A 16,574-nucleotide genomic window follows, 5' to 3' on the forward strand; every position below is an offset into this window, starting at 1 on the left:
GAACGCTACAGCCCAATTGTTGGCGTCTGTCGGTGCAGCGCTGCTGCTTGGTTTCTATAAAGTTGAACTTGCCTTTTTCCAGCTGTTTGCCGTTTGACTTCATCTCACTATGCCCCCAGTTTAAAACTCATTCGCAAAGAATACGAACCCAAAACGAAAACGAAAACCACGGAAGCGCCGCCGACCAAGTCGCCGACAAGAGAGCTCCCGTTCCACGCGTGTTCCTGCCCAAACTCTCTTTTGCGAGCTACGATCGAACGCGACCGCTTGCCAGGCACTCACTCATTCTCATAGTGGCGATGGACGCGAGTGCCAACTCGGAGGCCATCCGCTTGGCGCAGGCCTCGGACTGGAAGGGCCTGCAGCGCCTGCTGGAGCGGGACCCGGCCGTGGCCAAGCAGCGAGGAGATCATGACATGCTTCCCATCCACTGGGCCTGTACAGTACATCGCGTACCTCTTTCCCTAGTCGCAAAGCTGCTGCAGGCGTATCCGGACGGCGTCCGAGCCAAGAACGCTGGCGAGCTGCTGCCGCTGCACATCGCCATCCGCGCGGGCGTGCAGGCCTCGTGTCTGCGCAAGCTCGTGCGCGCGTATCCGGACGCGGTGAGCGAGCAGACGCCCGACGGCATCTCGGCGCTGGAGATGGCAGAGGACGTCGGACTCGACGCCGACAGCTTGAAGGTGCTGCGGAGAGCGCACGAACGGAGCAGCATCATCCAGCAGCAGAACGACGACGATCGCAGCTCGTACGAGCGAGAGAGCGCAGAGCTCGACCCGAAACGGACGCTCAGTGGTCAGGAAGAAGGAGAAGCGTCCGGCGTCGAACGCCTGGAAGATGAAGACAAGGAGGTGAGGGAGTGGACGGAAGCTGCTGGGCCCCAGCCGTACGTGGGCAACGTGGGCTTTGGTGGCTTCTTACATGGCGGAGATGATCTGGACGCCGCCGAGATGTCGGCTCTGGAGCCAGAAGATAGTATCAGCATGATGAGCGAACAGTCGCTCAGTGACATCGACGGACTTGACTCACCGCATGACCATCTCGTGTCGCCTTCCTCGACCAGCACCTGCACTCAAGACGATCCGCGGACGCCCACCAGCCCTCGATCATCATTTGGTGTTCGACTTCGCTCGGGCAGTCGTCGTGGGTTGGGCGGCTACCCGGATCAGGATCAGAGTATGACGACCCGGCAGCAGGCTCGGCTGCACCGTACTGCGTCGCTGCTAGCCCAACTGCAAGACGATGGTGTTCTTAGCGAACGGGAACTGCGCACCATGGTGTCAGCTATGAGTGCCAACGCTGCCGTCTCTGGAGGTGAAGAAGCAGCGTCGAGCCGGAGCCACAATCGTCAGATGTCGTTGCCCCTCATGCCCAGCCACAAAAAGCTTCGGCAAAACTCAAGTTTCCACTTCTACGACGAGGAAGACGAAGAGAACGACAATGGATCTTCACGGGACAGCACCAGCACCGCAGGAGGGCTTACTGGTCTTCAGGGCAATCCTCGCGGCCGGCTATTCCAGTCAGTACAGGTGCAATCTCGCCACTCGATCACTCCGGGTGGGTCTCAGAGAGGTTCGCCACCTTTATTCCGGAGGTCGCACCGTCGCGCTTCACACGGATCTCACGGCCGAGGCCGCTTCGACCCTCCGCCAGAGTGGAAGCACGATGGTGAGTGCTCGATCTGCCGTGCAAGTTTCGGCATGTTCAAGCATCGACACCACTGCCGGAATTGCGGGAAGTCTATCTGCAGCCAGCACAGCGCGGACAAGAAGATATCGATGGAGACGAAGGGCTTTACGACCCCTCAGCGCGTGTGTGTCACCTGCTATGCCATGATCACGCACAGTCGATCGCTAAAGCATGATCAGGAGCTCGAAGAGACCGGGCGTGAAGGCTCGCTGCCGAACTCCGTCCCCTTCCAGCAACAGCAGCAGCACTTCGCGCTTACTGCTGGCAGCAACGAAGATCGCATCGTATCAGCTGTTGCCTCCTTTCCGTCCACGGCAGCTCCGGCTCGTAGCGCCGCGCGAAGAGGCTCGCGAAGCCCTACGACTAGTGCTGGGAGTCCTACCACATCACCGACCATTGCGCGCAAAACGAGCTCTCGGAAATCAAGCATCCTCGCTGCGGGTGAAGCCACCGGGGGAGCAGGGGAGCGTGCCACCACTTCAAACCACGCGTCTGGGCTGAGTGGGGCACCATCTTCGCCGGTGCACGAGCTGCGCTGTCTGTTGGCTTCGCAGCAGAAGCAGATCGAGCAGCTCGCACAGAGCAACATGCAGATGCAGCAGCAGCTGCTGGAGCAGGAAGAGCTGAAGGCCGAGACGATGCTCCTTATCACGCAGTTGATGACGCGCGTGTCGGTGCTGGAGATGCAGAAAGATCGCAGCTTCAGGAACAGCAAGCGCCGAAGCGCCGGGACAGGCGACAGCGAGGACGAGGATGAAGAGCTTCCTCAGGACGACAGCACCTCGTTCGAGCGGTAGACCAGTATTTCCCTTGTCTTCCTCACGACACCAACACACACCAGCCAACCAAGGTAGCTGGCTGGTATCCACACTACACCCCTGTTTAACAAAGCGTCTCCTGCACGTCGTGAGGAAAGCACCACATATCTCTTAGTATCTCTTCAGCAAACAAGCAATTAGCGTTTTATTTAGAGCCGAGGTGTGTTCCAACAAGGTGCTCGGCTGCTAGAGGCTGTGACCATCTACTGGAGCGACGGGGCCTCGCCGATATCGCTGCGCTCGTACTTGAACTTGCCGCGCGGCACGTAGTCCATCTCCGGGTGGGCGTCGCTCTCCGTGGGGTGCGACGGGAAGCGACTGTTGATGGTGTCCACGACGAGGTAGACGCCGAAGATGGCGGAGGCCAGGCCCAGACCCGTGAAGGGCTTCTTGGCGCAGTTGGAGATGAAGGGGTGGCTTCGCCACGCGTCCTGGTGGGCGAGAACCATCACGAGCTGCTAGAGAAGTCGTCGACCGATTCCGAGGGTTTGTGTCTTGCGAGCGTCCACGACCGCAAAAATGGTGGCAATCGTCCAGCAACTTTGGGTAGATTAAGTTGCTCATTCACAACGTAAGCATTTAGCGACTTTGCAACCATGGCGGTAAGGTAGACGGCGACTGCCTCGCCCTCTAGTGCTCTTCACGCAGCCACGAGGCCTTCAAACTGGACTCTAACTCTGTGTGCACGTTGCGGATGTCGTTGTAGGACAAATCTAGCGGTAGGAAAGGCGCGGGTGTGGCTAATGTGGCGCGACAGACATGGGACCGCAACCACTACGAGAAGCTCGCCCAGCTCCGCGCCGACGGTCAATTGGAGAAGGAGGAGGTGCGTGCTACTGCTAATAAGGGCATTGCATGCCAGCAAGCTGATGTACTGGTGATTCGTTGACTGGTGCAGACGAAGAAGGTGATCAAGTCCTCGAAGCAGGAGTTCCAGAACGCAAATGACGGTGCTGCTGGGCCCGCTGGATCGGCGCGTGCGTTCCTGAAGGCTCGCACGAGCAAGATGTCACTGGAGAACAGCGTGGGCACTGTGAAGGTGGTCAAGACTGACGACGCAAGCAAGAACGGCGGCTACTACTGCGAGGTCTGCGAGTGCGGGCTCAAGGACTCGGTGGCGTACCTGGACCACATCAATGGGAAAAAGCGTGCGTGGATACTGCACCTTGTGCTTTTGTGTGTGTGCTCGTTAGTTGTGCTGATCTCTGCTGCTGTTGCTGGTGGTTTCTCAAGACTTACGCAAACTCGGCTACAGCATGCGCGTGGAGCGTTCCACGGTAGACCAAGTGAAGAACAGACTGCAGAGCGCTTCCAAGCGCAAATGGGACCCTTTGATGACTAAGAAATTGGATGCTATGGAAGACTATGAGAAGAAGCTGAAGGCAATTGAGGAGGAGGAAGCTCGTGTCAAGCGGCAGAAGAAGGAAGAGAAGAAAGCCAAGAAGCTCGGAAAGTCGGCACCAGAACAGCTAACCTCCAACAAAACGGAGGACGTTGCGGCCGACACAAAACCCGCAGCTGCAGATGTAGTTCCTGATGCTGAAGCCGAAATGATGGCCATGATGGGCTTCGGTGGCTTTGGCGGCTCCAAGAAGGTGTAAGGAAGCAATATACCAACCAATTTGAACCTGTCCCATCATGCTCGTCGTCGTAATTAATAGCACTTGACAGCAGTCATTTGTCACTAAATCACCGTGATTTACTAATTCCAAACAAAGACCAAGCTGTGAAAAATTCGTAAAACATGATTACTTCTGTAATTCCTAAATACTTACACATTGGTAGCAGACACTACATTAAAAAAGCCGATCTCCAGCATGTCCAGCCACTCGCCGCACTTCGGTCGCCGCGAGGCCTCGTCTCCGCCTCGAGGACAGCGCCATACTCCGCACGCGCCATACCAGGAGCACCCTCCCAGCTCCACGCTGCTGCTTCGCGGCCTGGCGCCCTCTGTCGACGACGAAATGGTATAATACATACTTAATTGAATAAAACACAATACGCAGGATAGAGCGACCAGTAGATCGGTGATAGGACTCTACAGACAGACAGAAGCGAGAGACGCTACAAACTGCAGCTTTCACGTTTACTCACCGCGCGCCTCGTCACTCCGCCAGATCCTCCACGCGCTGCAATCATTTCGACCGATGCAAGCTCGCACCATGCACGATAAAGTACGTAGAGCAGGCTGAGACTTCCATGGGGAAGATGTAGGGCACCCTACCTACTTTGTTTTGTGTTTGGTAGGCTACGGGGGAGTCTCGCGGGTTTGCGTTCGTGGACTTTGAGTCGGTGGAGATTGCAGTGGAAGCAATGCGAGCTTTTGGTACCGGGTCTCAGTTATTGTTTAAATGCTGGTGCAGTTTCTGATGTTGCACTGTGGATGCGACTGTAGCGTCGAGGCCGCTCGTGTTGCAGCACAGGGCTGTGAGTGTCAGCTATGCAGATGGGTATCGTCGACGATCTCCAGAGAATGAACCAGGTCGACCGAGAGGCGCAAGTTGGGGCTCGCGACACAGTGGTGGCACGCATAGTGACAGCCAGCGCCATGGAGAACGATGGCAACCCCGACCAGACTGGATTTGCGATGAAGTGGGTAAATCATGGTATCTGGTTGCTGTTGCTTGACCAGTTCTGACTGGGCTTACTTGTGGTGATGGCAGTGCAATGTGACCAATTTTGCTCGTCGAACGAGCTGTTTCCAGTGCAATGCATCCAAGACGGCACACACTAAGGATGTTCCAGTGACGGCTGCGTTTCGCCAAGACTATACGAGTAGTCACAACGATTCGCAGTTCAACGAGTCCGGACATACTGGGGAGTGTTTTGCTCACAATGCTGCGTCGAGAGACGACGACAAAGGTGCTCGAAGACGCGGTGCAGGTAATGAGAATGTCCGGAATATCCCCTCATCGCAGGTGCTGGTTGTGCGCATGCTTCCACCCGATATCGAGGAAGGAGAGGTACGATTGCGGGTTTGTAGAGTGTTTGCTTGTTTTCGAGTCTGTGCAGCATCCTGATGGAAACTATATGCAGCTCCATGTGGCGTTTGCAGAGTTTGATGGCGTACAAGATATCCGCCTTATCCGTGACCGCGTAACGAATCTATCGCGAGGATTCGGATTTGTTGAATTCCGCGACATCGAAGTACGATTCGCTTTAGACTGGGTGTTGGTGGATGGTATGATGACTCTGGTGTGCTATGTTGACTGTTGCAGGCGGCTACAAATGCTCTGAAAAGATGTGATGGCTTAGTTGTGCAAAATACTCACGTGGAGGTGTCGTTTGCGCGCGATACTCTCTCCACTAGGTCGCAGTACCCGGCTGAAGTCGCTCAAGGATCCCACACAGGCAATTCCATGGCAGTCACAGCGTTGGAGCAAGCTCAATGGTTGCTCTCACAAGGACGCGGAGCTGACACAGCGAAAAATGAACAGGTGAACGCATGTTGCATTTTTGTTTGCTGAATTGGGACGAGACGCTCGTCATGGGAGTAAGAAACAAGTATCTAATCTTCAAGGGTGTCACTCCTCCTGCTGCACGTATGCACGAACCTGTGCCCATCGGCCGAATTGTTTCTGATTGTGGTCTCCAGCAGAGCAACGTTGCGGCCGACATAAGCGCACTTCTGGATAATGCCGCTGCTGAAGTCGTCCCCCACTTCGAGGAGCCCAAGAAAATGTGGCCACCACCGTTCGAGACAGCAGGGGGCAGCTATGTGTACGCCAGCGAGTATGGACTTTACTGGGACCCGGACAGCATGTTCTACTACGACGCCCACACCAAGCTGTACCATAACTCATTCACAGGCACATACTATCGGTGCGTGAATCCAGGGGACAGCGGGGCAGCAGCGTTTCAGGTGTTTGTGCCACCACCACCTGCTGATCATGGTGCATACAAGGAGCCTACTACTACGAAGGTTTCCGTAGCCAGCAAGTCAGGACTGAGCTTGTCACTGAAGAAAGACAAGAAGAAAATACTGGGGATCTCGTTCGGTATCAAGACCACGGCGTTTACCTCAGCATCCTCCGGTTTCGAGGGAAACGCTCAGACAAAACCTGTGGGTGGTGGGCCTGCAGCACCTGCTGCGGGTGCTGTTAGTGCGACCAGCATCGGAATGAAGCGTAAAAGTGCCGGCGATATCGCCAAATGGTCACAGCAGCAGCGCAAGGCAAAGATGCAGGATCATGAAGGCTCTAGTACGCCACCAGTGCAACACGAGCATCCCGGCGAGACGGCGCGTGCAGCATCGACCACACAACAAAGCGACAGTTCGAAACCCGAGGCTTCATCGATGCAAAAGTTGGCAGCCGGTGCACCACCAAACACTGCTGACTCCGTTATTGATGCATTGACGAGTGGTCCTCAAGAAGTGCCGATCTGCCTGGTAAGTAGAGACCTCACGCTTGCAATCCTGCTGCTTTGCTAAGATTGGATCTGTCTTTTGTGTTTGGCAGCTCTGTCGGCGAAAGTTTGGCTCGCTGGACATGCTCCACAAACACGAAAAGTTGTCCAAGTTGCATTTGGCCAACGTGGCGAAAGCGAAACAAAACAAGCGACACATTGCTGCTCAGTACCGGCAGCACGAACAAGAGATGGAGCGAGATGCCAAGAAGCAGCGGGAAGAGGAGGATGCGCCGCCCACCGCAGCGCCTGGAAGCAACAGCTGGAGTGCGCCTGTTCCAACGGCCAAAGCGAGCCCTGAGCCTACTGCAGCCTCGCTAGAATCGGGTATCGGCGGGAAAATGCTGAAGATGATGGGATGGAAGAGCGGAGAGGGTCTGGGCAAGCACGGCACGGGCATCACCGCGCCGATAAAAGCGGCAGGACTTGGTCGAAGCGATACGGCTGGCCTCGGCTTGAAGGCGCCGCTTTCTGCCTCGGTGGACCTCTCGGACGCCACTACGGACAAAGAGCGTCGGCAGCGACTGGCTCGTGCGCGATACGAAGCCGACAATGCATAAGACAGTATTGGATTGGATGGAGACCCAACAAAACTGTGAATGTTCGTTGCACGTGTTATTGAAAATGGTTGCTGAAACTGGACCAGCTCGCCTAGCACGGGCGGTCAACCGTTAACACCCGAAGGAGCAGTAAATTAGAGCAGCTTCTGCACCGCGTTCTTGAGCAGCGACTTCTTGTAGCCCGAGATCTTCTCGTGGACCTCCTTGCCGCCCTTGAAGAAGCGGAACTCCGGGTACGCGCCAACTTCCAGGTCGTCCTTGAGCTGCTCCACCTCCGGGATGGACACGTCCAGCTTGGCGAACGTCACCTCCGGGTGAGCCTCCGCCAGGTCCTCCACGAATGGCAGGATCTGGGCGCACTTGCCGCACCACGGGGCCATGAAGTCGGCGACCACGGGCTTGCCGCTCTTGACCAGAGCGTCGAACTGGGCCTTGCTCTTGACCAGCGTCAGGGCCACCGCGTCGTCGTCCTCGGCATCCTCCTTGACCGTGGAGAAGTACTCGTAGCTGTCAGTGGGAGTAGCCTTGATGGTCTTGTCACCCGGCTGCCAGTTGGCGGGGCACACCTCTCCGTGCTCCTCCACGAACTGCAGCGCCTTGATGAGACGCAGAGTCTCGTCGACACTGCGCCCAATGGGCATGTTGTTGACGGTGATCTGCTGGAGCACGCCCTCCTTGTCCATAATGAACAGGCCGCGCAGAGCCACGCCAGCCTGCTCCACGAGCACGCCGTACTTGGCCGAGATGACCTTGGTGATGTCCGAGACGATGGGGATGTCCATCTTGCCCAGGCCGCCCTTGTTGCGCGGCAGACGCGTCCAGGCCAAGTGGCTCTCGGGCGAGTCGCAGGACACGGCGATGAGCTGCGTGTTGAGCGCCTTGAACTCCTCGGCGCGGTCGTTGAACGCGATGATCTCGGTGGGGCACACGTACGTGAAGTCCTTGGGGTAGAAGAAGAGCACCACGTACTGGCCACGGTACGTGTCCAGCGAGACGTCCGTGATGTCTCCGTCCACCACAGCCTGAGCCGTGAACTGGGGCGCCTGGCACTGCACACGCGCAGCCACGGGCGGGTACTGCACGAACGAGTCGTCCTCGTCGTCCTCCAAGAAGAAGTCACCGCCATCCGTGGCGAACGTGCGGCTCTGCAGCGGCGCGCGGGCGGCCACCAGCGAGTTGGACACGAACGGAGCGGCAGCACGCGGCGCCAGACGACGCGTGGCCGTCGGGAGTGCGCGGGAGGCCGCGAGGCGACGCATAATCTGTACGGAACGCATATTCAACAAGCACTTCTGAGCTTTTTGAAGAGTGAGGAGCTCTCTTGGCCCCACGATGGTGACTCGTTAAACAGAAAGATTCACTTGAACTGGGTATGGAAAGAATTGAAGTGGCGTTGAAGTGGTGGCGAACGGATTCGAGAGGGATAGGACTCATATTGGCGCATGCTGCAATATGTGACGGGGGACACATACGCGACGTGCGAGCCGAGAGCATCCAGCGTCTGCTGTGCCTCTGAATGAGCACGAAGCTAGGAGCACCTACGGCGTCCATGAATGTTGGAGGATTCTGAGGAAGGGACGACCAGTGCTTGCGAGAAGACTTGGAAACATACATGAGCAGGTGGCGATCAGAAGGGGTGAGGAGGATCTCTCTCCTGAACCAACAAAGCAGGAGACGCATTTGTGTGCTGGTGCAGGAGAGCTGGGAGCGCTGCCCTGGATACATTATTTTAGAGATACGTTCTTGCTTTTCCCGGTTACCCGCGAAGGTTTGTGCCGATTTTTGAGAGACTTGAGGTATGGTTCTGCCAGTGACTTTGCTGACGGCGATTTTCCCAACGCGATCGCTGCTGCTGTGGTCGGCTCAATGTACAGCGGTACCGGGGTTTTCTTTTTCAAGCGTATATAGGGAAGAGAGGCATTGTTCAGATGAAGTCCCCAATGCCTGTGGTAGGACACAGGAGCAACGGAGTGGGCCACCTGCTGCAGATCGTCCCGATGGCTGTGTGATTTACTCGGGTACAGATGCTCACGAAGTTCCTCCAGAAAGCCTCCCCGACCAGTTTTAGCTGGTTTGATTTCGGGTAGATGAACACGACTGCTACCACGGTCAGAAATTTGAGGCTGTGGGATTTTCAAGGCAAGCGCCGGAAGATTGAGATGATGATCGTGTCCGGCGGAGAGAAGCCTGACATCAAGTGGTTCTGTGCACAAATCGTCGTTGTTCCCATGCTGGCCATCTACCGGTAGGCGTGGACCAACGCCCATTTGGAGATCTCGCAACGTTTGTAGCTGCATCTTGTCGATTTCCAAGTTCCCAATCCGATACTCCATCAGCAATACGTCGCGGATCAGTGCATTGCGCTCCATGAGAGGACTCTGCTCGATCCCCCGACGGAATTCGTCCATTGCCCCTTCATTTCTTGCCAGTTGCTGTATCAATCCATCTCGCTCACGGGACAAGAAGACAAGAAGCTGATCTTCCATTGCACCATCGCTAGTTGGAGATGCGCTTGTAGTCAACGTACTTGCCACCATTGTAGTCAAAGAACTTGAGCACTCTTGTGGCTTCTGTTCGGTAGCTACAGAAGTAGACTTTGCAGGAGACTGCGCTCCATTTAGGGGAGCAGGTGACTGTTCTGATGTCTGCAGCTCTCGAAGACGAACTCGAATCTGCAGTGTCGTAAGACTTGTTAGCAACGTATCGGTATCAACACAACGCACGTGGCAACCGCTCACCTGGTGCTCAAGCGTCAATAGCGCGTGATGCAATCGACGACGCTCTTCAAAAGACTCCGTGATATACTGGCGGGCTTCACGCAGTTTGGTCGACTTCCAGTCTTCTTCTTCTGAATTGTTGTCACTGCTTTTGCTGCTGAAGGACGGTTTCTTGTTCTCGACCCAACGTAACTCGGATTCTACTGGAGAACGTCGCTCAGCTTCACCTTGCTCCTGCTGTCGAAGCAGCGCTGTCTTGAGTGTCGCTATCTCCTCCTGAAGACTCGCCACGAGGCTGCTCTGGTTAACTGTAGTCTGGTCGGACTCAACGAGGTTTCTCCTCACGGTTGTTTTGATGTTTTTGGCTCGGTTTGCGTACTTGAGTGTATTCAACGTCTCCTCGACGCTCGACGCAGCGAGACTTACGTTGGCAATCATCACCGTTCGGCAATTTCCACCCAACGAGTCCTTCAGCAGCCTCGTTAGCTTGCTGTCTCTGTACGGCACAAACGATGCTCCTTTCTCACCCAGAGCATTGATGCAATTCCCCAGTGCCAGCAAGGACCGATTGATGTTGGCTCCCTCGAGAAGCCTCTGACCGCGATTTTGCGTCACTGCTGCTCGTTCACTGCCTGCCAAGTCCACCAAAGACAGTTTTCCAAACTTTACCTCCATGCTGTCGGGTCTCTTATTGTCGCCTGAAGACCCAGTATCAGTTTCCTCCGGGTCTGCCGTGGACCCACTCAGAGTCGACTTCTCTTTCTGAGCTATGTGCACTTGCAACACGGCGTGCGATCGAGAGGAGACTGAATTCGCCGCTGTGCTCTCCTGTGACCGATACTTGTTTCCTCTGCGTAGCAGCTTCATAACATCCTTGGCATTGCTTGCTTCTACTTCTGAAAGTCCGGCCACAACAGACCCCCGAACCGGGTCTTCACGCAGATCCAAGAACTCGGACGTTGGCATGGAGGACGCAGATGAGCATGACGAGCTCGCAGAGAGCAGGTCCCGGATGTTTTCGTTGTACACCTCCAGAAAGGAGACTGCCACTCGATACTGCACTCGACCTGTCGGATCTGCATGCACGCGCTCGATGTTTCGGAACAAGTCTTCGAGCGTTCTCGCCATGATGCCAGGCTCTTCTGGCGTGCCAAACATGGTGTACGTCTTTCCAGCTCCAGTACAGCCATAGGCAAACACGGTGGCATTGAAGCCATTGAGCACACCGTGGATCAAAAACTTGGTGGTGTGTTGGTAAACCTTTTGCTGGCCATCATGCGGCGTGAACACGGAGTCAAACGCGTATCGCTTTTCCCGGCTGCGCGCTCCACTAGAAATGGAAGGAGACGCAGACGCATGTCGAGGCTTGCGAAGCGGGTGCATCGTATATCGACGCACAGGGGAATTCGCACTAAGCATCGGCTCGACCAAGCCGCCGGGGCTTCGTGTCAGCACCGCGACCTCCTTCTCCCCGACAACTTTGACGATCTCTTCTCGATCGCGATCGTGGCTCAGAAGCGGGCGCAAACGCACCGCCACGAGAATGTTCGCCTGGCCTGCCCACATCTTCTGTCTGTACGCATCGCTGTCCGTGTCCTCCTCTGCTTCATCGCCACTGCTGTTAGCTTCGGTCTTCGATGGTAATTGCGGCAGGAAATTCTTCCTCGGGACCAGGCGCGGATCCGCAACGTCGTGCGCGCCTTTCGTGTACGACGCGCCTCCTTCGATCCGCGCATGGCTGGTCATGGGCCGCAGAGCTGTGGGCGATAGCAGAAACAGCGGCGAGCTGTCACTAGTGGACTGTGAAAGGTCCGGGCCTCGAGCCAGCGACATCTGCTGCTCCGCTACCAGAGAATGACGACCTTCTCGACAGTCAAACCCTCACGGCAGTGGCAGCTCAATCAGCGAGCGGCCTGCAGGTTACAGCAGTCAGCGAGCGTGGTCCGAGTCCTTGCTGCAGCAGCTTCACCCCTTATTATAGCCCACCAAAGATAGCCAGGATGCAACGACCATCACTCTTGCAACTTCAAGTTGCCTTTTTCGGTGGATACGGCGAAGTCTCGCTGTACGGAATCCTGGTCACAAAAAGGAGTGGACTATGCCGGCAAGCGCTAGGATACAACAATAATAATAATAATGGGTAACGTATATTGTGTTACTAGCGCCTTACGGCTCCGAACTCTGATAACCATTCTTGGTTGTCGTAAAGCGCTAGGAGACAACCGCACCTGGCTACATTGTGTCGTACGGCCACCAGTGCTGCTGTGCATGGTCTGGTAATCTGGTGAGTGCATGGGTCTTTGTATGCCAGTCTGCATACTGTCCTTGCTCCAGACAATCCGTCTATCACGATCAACCCCGAAAAGACTCTTGAGCTTGCATGTAGTCAGACGTGCGCCTCCCTCTTCGTCTTAAGCCCCCGCATCGCCGCGTGTTCAGCTTTTGAATCTTCCGACCCGGGATACACAACAGGCCGCCTTCTGCGCTGCAGCGTATTTCTTGGACGATATGATGGATAGCTCATATGCTCGTCCGTGAGGCTTGGTCCACGAAAAAGTTGAGGGCTGGCACCGCCCTAATGGCGGACTGACAAGCACAAATCTGGGTTGGAGCGGCCATGCTCCATTTCCGCTGATATTACAACGCTGGCGTTGGCATCCGCACGACAAATGGCTCGTAGAGCGCTGAAGGCCATGTGTGGCCCCTCTGAGGTGACACTTTCTGCACGGCCGCACTGTTACTGGCGAGGGCGGCGTTAGTTGCCTGCAGCTACTGCGATCGACGATCAACGAGAGCAGACCCGAGTCGTCTGTAACTCAGCGCTGCGACTCGAGCTCGTTGCGCCAACGCGTCCAGAGCGAGGATGATTTCGGCCTCAAGACTGCGTCGACTCAAGACTGCAGACACTGCTGAGTCAGCGGTTTGGAATGCTCGTTACGCAGAGTGTCAGCGAGCGGGTCAGCGGTAACCCAACGCCTGGGCGGCAAAGTAGGTGGCAAGCTCACCTCAACGCCAAGGGCGCCCTGCACCAAACTGGCAACACCGGGTGCAGACTGGGCTCGTTCGCGACTAGCAGTGGCGACCACATTTCAACTTCAGTCCAGCAGCGACGTCAAGGGGTCAGCCTGCCTGCCAAACGACAATGCGCCGCTGGGTGACACGCTTGACTTACGACCGGTGGAGCTGCCTCTGGAGAGGTGATGCAGTGGTTTGTGCGGTCGAGGCCATTAAAGCAGGCTCACCTCACGCTTCAGACGTCGTCCGGCCGTCCTCGCTCAAAGCCGCACTGGCGTGACAGCCAACGCCAGCAAAGTGCATGGCTCGAAACCCTAGGGGCACCCCATGCGCATGAAACGGGGGGGACCGTCAGCCTCTCCAACGCGAGCGTCTGCACGCTGAGAAACGTGCTCGGCGGACGTTGAAGCGAGCGCGCCGAGCTGGGCCGCGCGGCCATCAGGGCGATAGTCTCGCCAGCAGACTGTTTTACAATTATTTGCGGTATACTGAGTTCGAGTCACTCGCCCGCACTTGGGCAGGGGGCTTGACTCGAGGATCGGCACCGTGATGCCGCGCCACCTCGTCATCCGATGTGCCCGTCGCTCCGTGGCGTCTATCCAAGTCGCTTTCGGTCTCTACGCAGGGAGCGCGGGGCAGGACAGACGTCCTTTTCGGGCCAATCTCGCGGATGTGTTGATGGAACCACAATGAAACGACGGCGCCGGCGTCGGGCCTCCAGCAGGAAAGAGAGCGGCAACCGCAAGAAACGATGCGAGCCGCCTCGCAGCCAACCGCGGCGTCGGACGCCTGCAAGGTGGACCAACGCGAACGCTGTGGGTTCGATTGGCGCAGCGCCAAGCCAGCAGTAACGCTGCAGTTGTGGGCGCTCGACGAGAGCATATGGACGCTATGCTTTTTTTCCTCGAGCTGGGAGGCGAAGTGTCCATGTGGCGCGCGCTGGGACCAAAGGCCTGTTGCTCTCCAGTGTCGATCCCCATTTGGCGCGGTTGTCCTCCAAGTGGATAGGCGTTACTCACAGCGCTTCAGTTGACCAGCCCTCCCACATACAAAACGCAAGCTATTATCGACGGCAGACGAGGTGACGTGCGGAACCAGCTGTTCCATATCTGTCACAAGAGTGTCATGAGCCAATTCTATGCGCTGACGTTTTGTGGCTCAAACAGCGCGCGCTCCCTGACACCCATCCCCTCGATGCACTTGGAAATTGTATACCCCTGATATTACCTCCTTGTCCAGCATGAACCTTTTTGAAAATCCACCCGCCGCACCTGATTGACTCGGCACTCTTAATGGCGCGGGCGCTGCAGGTGGTCGCTTACGTGCGACCTCTCTGCGATGGCAATCATGCAGTCAACACCAGCTAAGGTAGCCGCATGGCACCCAACCATCAGGTGGATTTACACGGCTTGCTCCCGCGTCTTGTGGGGGTGCACGCCTCGCGCTTCCGTTCCCCCAGCTGTGGTTGCTTTCGACAGACAGCGGATGGAAGCCAAGTCAGCGGCGGCGAACAGAGGGTAAACCAAGCAGTCACCGCCAGGGCTCCGCGATCCGACCAGATCCCGTGCAGCAACTGCGAGCCACATCGGCAATTGCAGCCAGCGAGAACGCATGCTTGGCGGCACCGGCGAGCGTCAAACGATGCTGTGTAGCCCAGGAAGCGGCGCTGAAGCTGCCGCCCGCGCCGGGAAGCGCCCAGGCTCAGCGTCGCAGAGCGGAGCAGTCCGAAAAAATCATTTCCCAACAGCACTTGTACTTGACAGAGAGGCGGACCGACGCGTCAGTTCAGCAGTTAGGGTTGTGACCGCCTCTTCTCTCGCGCCGCTCTCTACCAGCGCCTGCGCCGACTGCCTCATTAGGCGATTTGCCCTCGTGAGGCCACGACTTCGGGCCAGAGCAATTACTCCAACCTTCAGCAGCGAATGAGCATGCGCGCCATGGCAGCGACCGTGACGTCCTGCATCGGCGGCAAGGACGACAAGTTCGCGGTGCAGGTGCGGCCCGCGGCTCCCGCGAGCGTCTACTTCGTGTACAAGACGATGGGCGAGTTCGAGGCGCTTTGGGGGTCACTGGAAACCCTCGCGCGCGACGTCAAACGCCGAACCAGCTGCAAGCAGGGCCAGTCCGAGACGGACGAGAAGAAGCCCAGTCTGCTGGCCAAGTGGCTGGCCAGTGTCGTGGACAACTACGCCTTCCGACAGATCATCCGCGACCTGCGCGCACAGGAGAAGGAGACCATGAGCACGCTCAACGTTCTGCTGCAGTTCCTCGTGGCGCGCGTGTCCGCGCTCATCATGGATCGCCGCCTGCTACACTGCGGTGCGTGCCACGTGGGCCGCCAACTGGTCAAGATCGTGCGCGAGTTCCTTCAGCAACCCGCAGCCAAGACCGAGCCTATCATTAAGAAGGCCCCCAGTACTAAGGACGGACGCAAGCGCTCGTTCGAGGAGATGCGTCCCGAGGACGGCGAGGCGCAGCGCAGCAGCCTGTTCCCCACGCGCAGCGGAACCGACCGCGTCGTTAAGCAGAAGCTCTGCGGCATGCGCGAGTGGGCCATGCCCCCCATGAGCAAGATGGGAATGGTGGCGCCCGTGGCGTCGAGGCGTCGCGTGTTCGCTGAAGTGGAGTTCTGAAGGAGTGAAGGAAGCTATTTATCATAGGCATAGATCGTAAAGTAGGCCGAAGCAGGCCCCGTATTTAAAATATTACCCGTCGTTTCCCAGGAACGTTGAGTGTCGTGCAGCATGTTGGCGAGGCGGTTGGCTATCGTTGGGGGCTGGAACGCGCCAGTGTAGATCATGACCAGCTGTGTTTGGGTGGCGCGAGTGCACCCGTGTGCAATGACAGCCAGCGCGACGCGGGCTTGAGTGGACCGGCCGTCGTCGTGAGCCTTTGCGAAAGCTCCCGCAGGATGGGACCCAGGGTCTCATATCTTCTTGCTGCGGCGGCAACATGCTGTCGCAGATCTTCTGCGTGGAGCTTGGCACTTGCGCGTTGGCTGAGTCCCGCACGGAGCTCCAACTCTCCGCACTCTTGGCGGCCGCGCCCGAACATGCCGTCGGATACAGAGCCTGGTCGAGGCTTCCAACTGTCCGAACGCGCACAAGGATCCATGTAAAAATGCCTGCGCTCAGCAAGCCATCAGCCATCGGTCTCCGCTGGTGACAGCAATGGCCGCCATTCATGATGAACTTCATCGGCACCGCAGTTGAAGGTTACAGAGGAACTCGCATGGCACGCGACCCGATCAGATTAGCAGCAGTCGGCAGGAGATTGCCACCGCATGAATGCCGGCAGCAGCTGCACGCACTGGTGGTCATTCAACTTCAGCTTTATGACGATCGTTACGAGATCTGTCCACGTCACAC

At 57.0% G+C, this 16,574-nt stretch overlaps 6 protein-coding genes across 9 annotated transcripts; 4 read left to right on the forward strand and 2 right to left on the reverse strand.

The window, feature by feature from the left end:
* Window positions 1-299: 299 nt before the first annotated feature.
* Window positions 300-2,486, forward strand: KRP23_8029 (Vacuolar protein sorting-associated protein 27; the record flags this gene model as incomplete). Of its 2 annotated transcripts, none has more annotated exons than XM_067893419.1 (1): window positions 300-2,486. In XM_067893419.1, the coding sequence occupies one exon, from the start codon at window positions 300-302 to the stop codon at window positions 2,484-2,486; it is 2,187 nt and encodes a 728-aa protein (XP_067742947.1). The 2 variants fall into 2 exon arrangements, with proteins under 2 accessions (XP_067742947.1, XP_067742948.1); XM_067893420.1 differs by having other exon boundaries at window positions 1,353-2,486.
* Window positions 2,487-2,710: 224 nt separating this feature from the next.
* KRP23_8030 (uncharacterized protein) lies at window positions 2,711-2,956 on the reverse strand (the record flags this gene model as incomplete). Its single annotated transcript, XM_067893421.1, has 1 exon — window positions 2,711-2,956. The coding sequence occupies one exon, from the start codon at window positions 2,954-2,956 to the stop codon at window positions 2,711-2,713; it is 246 nt and encodes an 81-aa protein (XP_067742949.1).
* Window positions 2,957-3,103: 147 nt separating this feature from the next.
* Window positions 3,104-4,108, forward strand: KRP23_8031 (Zinc finger matrin-type protein 2; the record flags this gene model as incomplete). Its single annotated transcript, XM_067893422.1, has 4 exons — window positions 3,104-3,109; window positions 3,214-3,333; window positions 3,406-3,655; window positions 3,741-4,108. 4 exons carry the CDS (start codon window positions 3,104-3,106, stop codon window positions 4,106-4,108), a joined length of 744 nt encoding a protein of 247 aa, XP_067742950.1.
* A 216-nt stretch (window positions 4,109-4,324) lies between these two features.
* Window positions 4,325-7,474, forward strand: KRP23_8032 (SUPPRESSOR OF ABI3-5; the record flags this gene model as incomplete). Of its 2 annotated transcripts, none has more annotated exons than XM_067893424.1 (9): window positions 4,325-4,474; window positions 4,625-4,681; window positions 4,755-4,833; window positions 4,903-5,099; window positions 5,171-5,470; window positions 5,544-5,654; window positions 5,726-5,944; window positions 6,103-6,897; window positions 6,968-7,474. In XM_067893424.1, 9 exons carry the CDS (start codon window positions 4,325-4,327, stop codon window positions 7,472-7,474), a joined length of 2,415 nt encoding a protein of 804 aa, XP_067742952.1. The 2 variants fall into 2 exon arrangements, with proteins under 2 accessions (XP_067742952.1, XP_067742951.1); XM_067893423.1 differs by having other exon boundaries at window positions 6,106-6,897.
* A 134-nt stretch (window positions 7,475-7,608) lies between these two features.
* On the reverse strand, window positions 7,609-12,024 carry KRP23_8033 (Peroxiredoxin prdx-2; the record flags this gene model as incomplete). Of its 2 annotated transcripts, XM_067893426.1 has the most annotated exons (3): window positions 7,609-8,736; window positions 9,718-9,906; window positions 10,861-12,024. In XM_067893426.1, 3 exons carry the CDS (start codon window positions 12,022-12,024, stop codon window positions 7,609-7,611), a joined length of 2,481 nt encoding a protein of 826 aa, XP_067742954.1. The 2 variants fall into 2 exon arrangements, with proteins under 2 accessions (XP_067742954.1, XP_067742953.1); XM_067893425.1 differs by lacking the exons at window positions 9,718-9,906; window positions 10,861-12,024 and having other exon boundaries at window positions 7,609-8,733.
* A 3,104-nt stretch (window positions 12,025-15,128) lies between these two features.
* On the forward strand, window positions 15,129-15,839 carry KRP23_8034 (uncharacterized protein; the record flags this gene model as incomplete). Its single annotated transcript, XM_067893427.1, has 1 exon — window positions 15,129-15,839. One exon carries the CDS (start codon window positions 15,129-15,131, stop codon window positions 15,837-15,839), a length of 711 nt encoding a protein of 236 aa, XP_067742955.1.
* Window positions 15,840-16,574: the final 735 nt, after the last annotated feature.

Source organism: Phytophthora ramorum, assembly GCF_020800215.1.
Source record: "Phytophthora ramorum isolate Pr-102 chromosome Unknown Phyram_PR-102_s0007, whole genome shotgun sequence".
NCBI classification, from domain to species: domain Eukaryota; phylum Oomycota; class Peronosporomycetes; order Peronosporales; family Peronosporaceae; genus Phytophthora; species Phytophthora ramorum.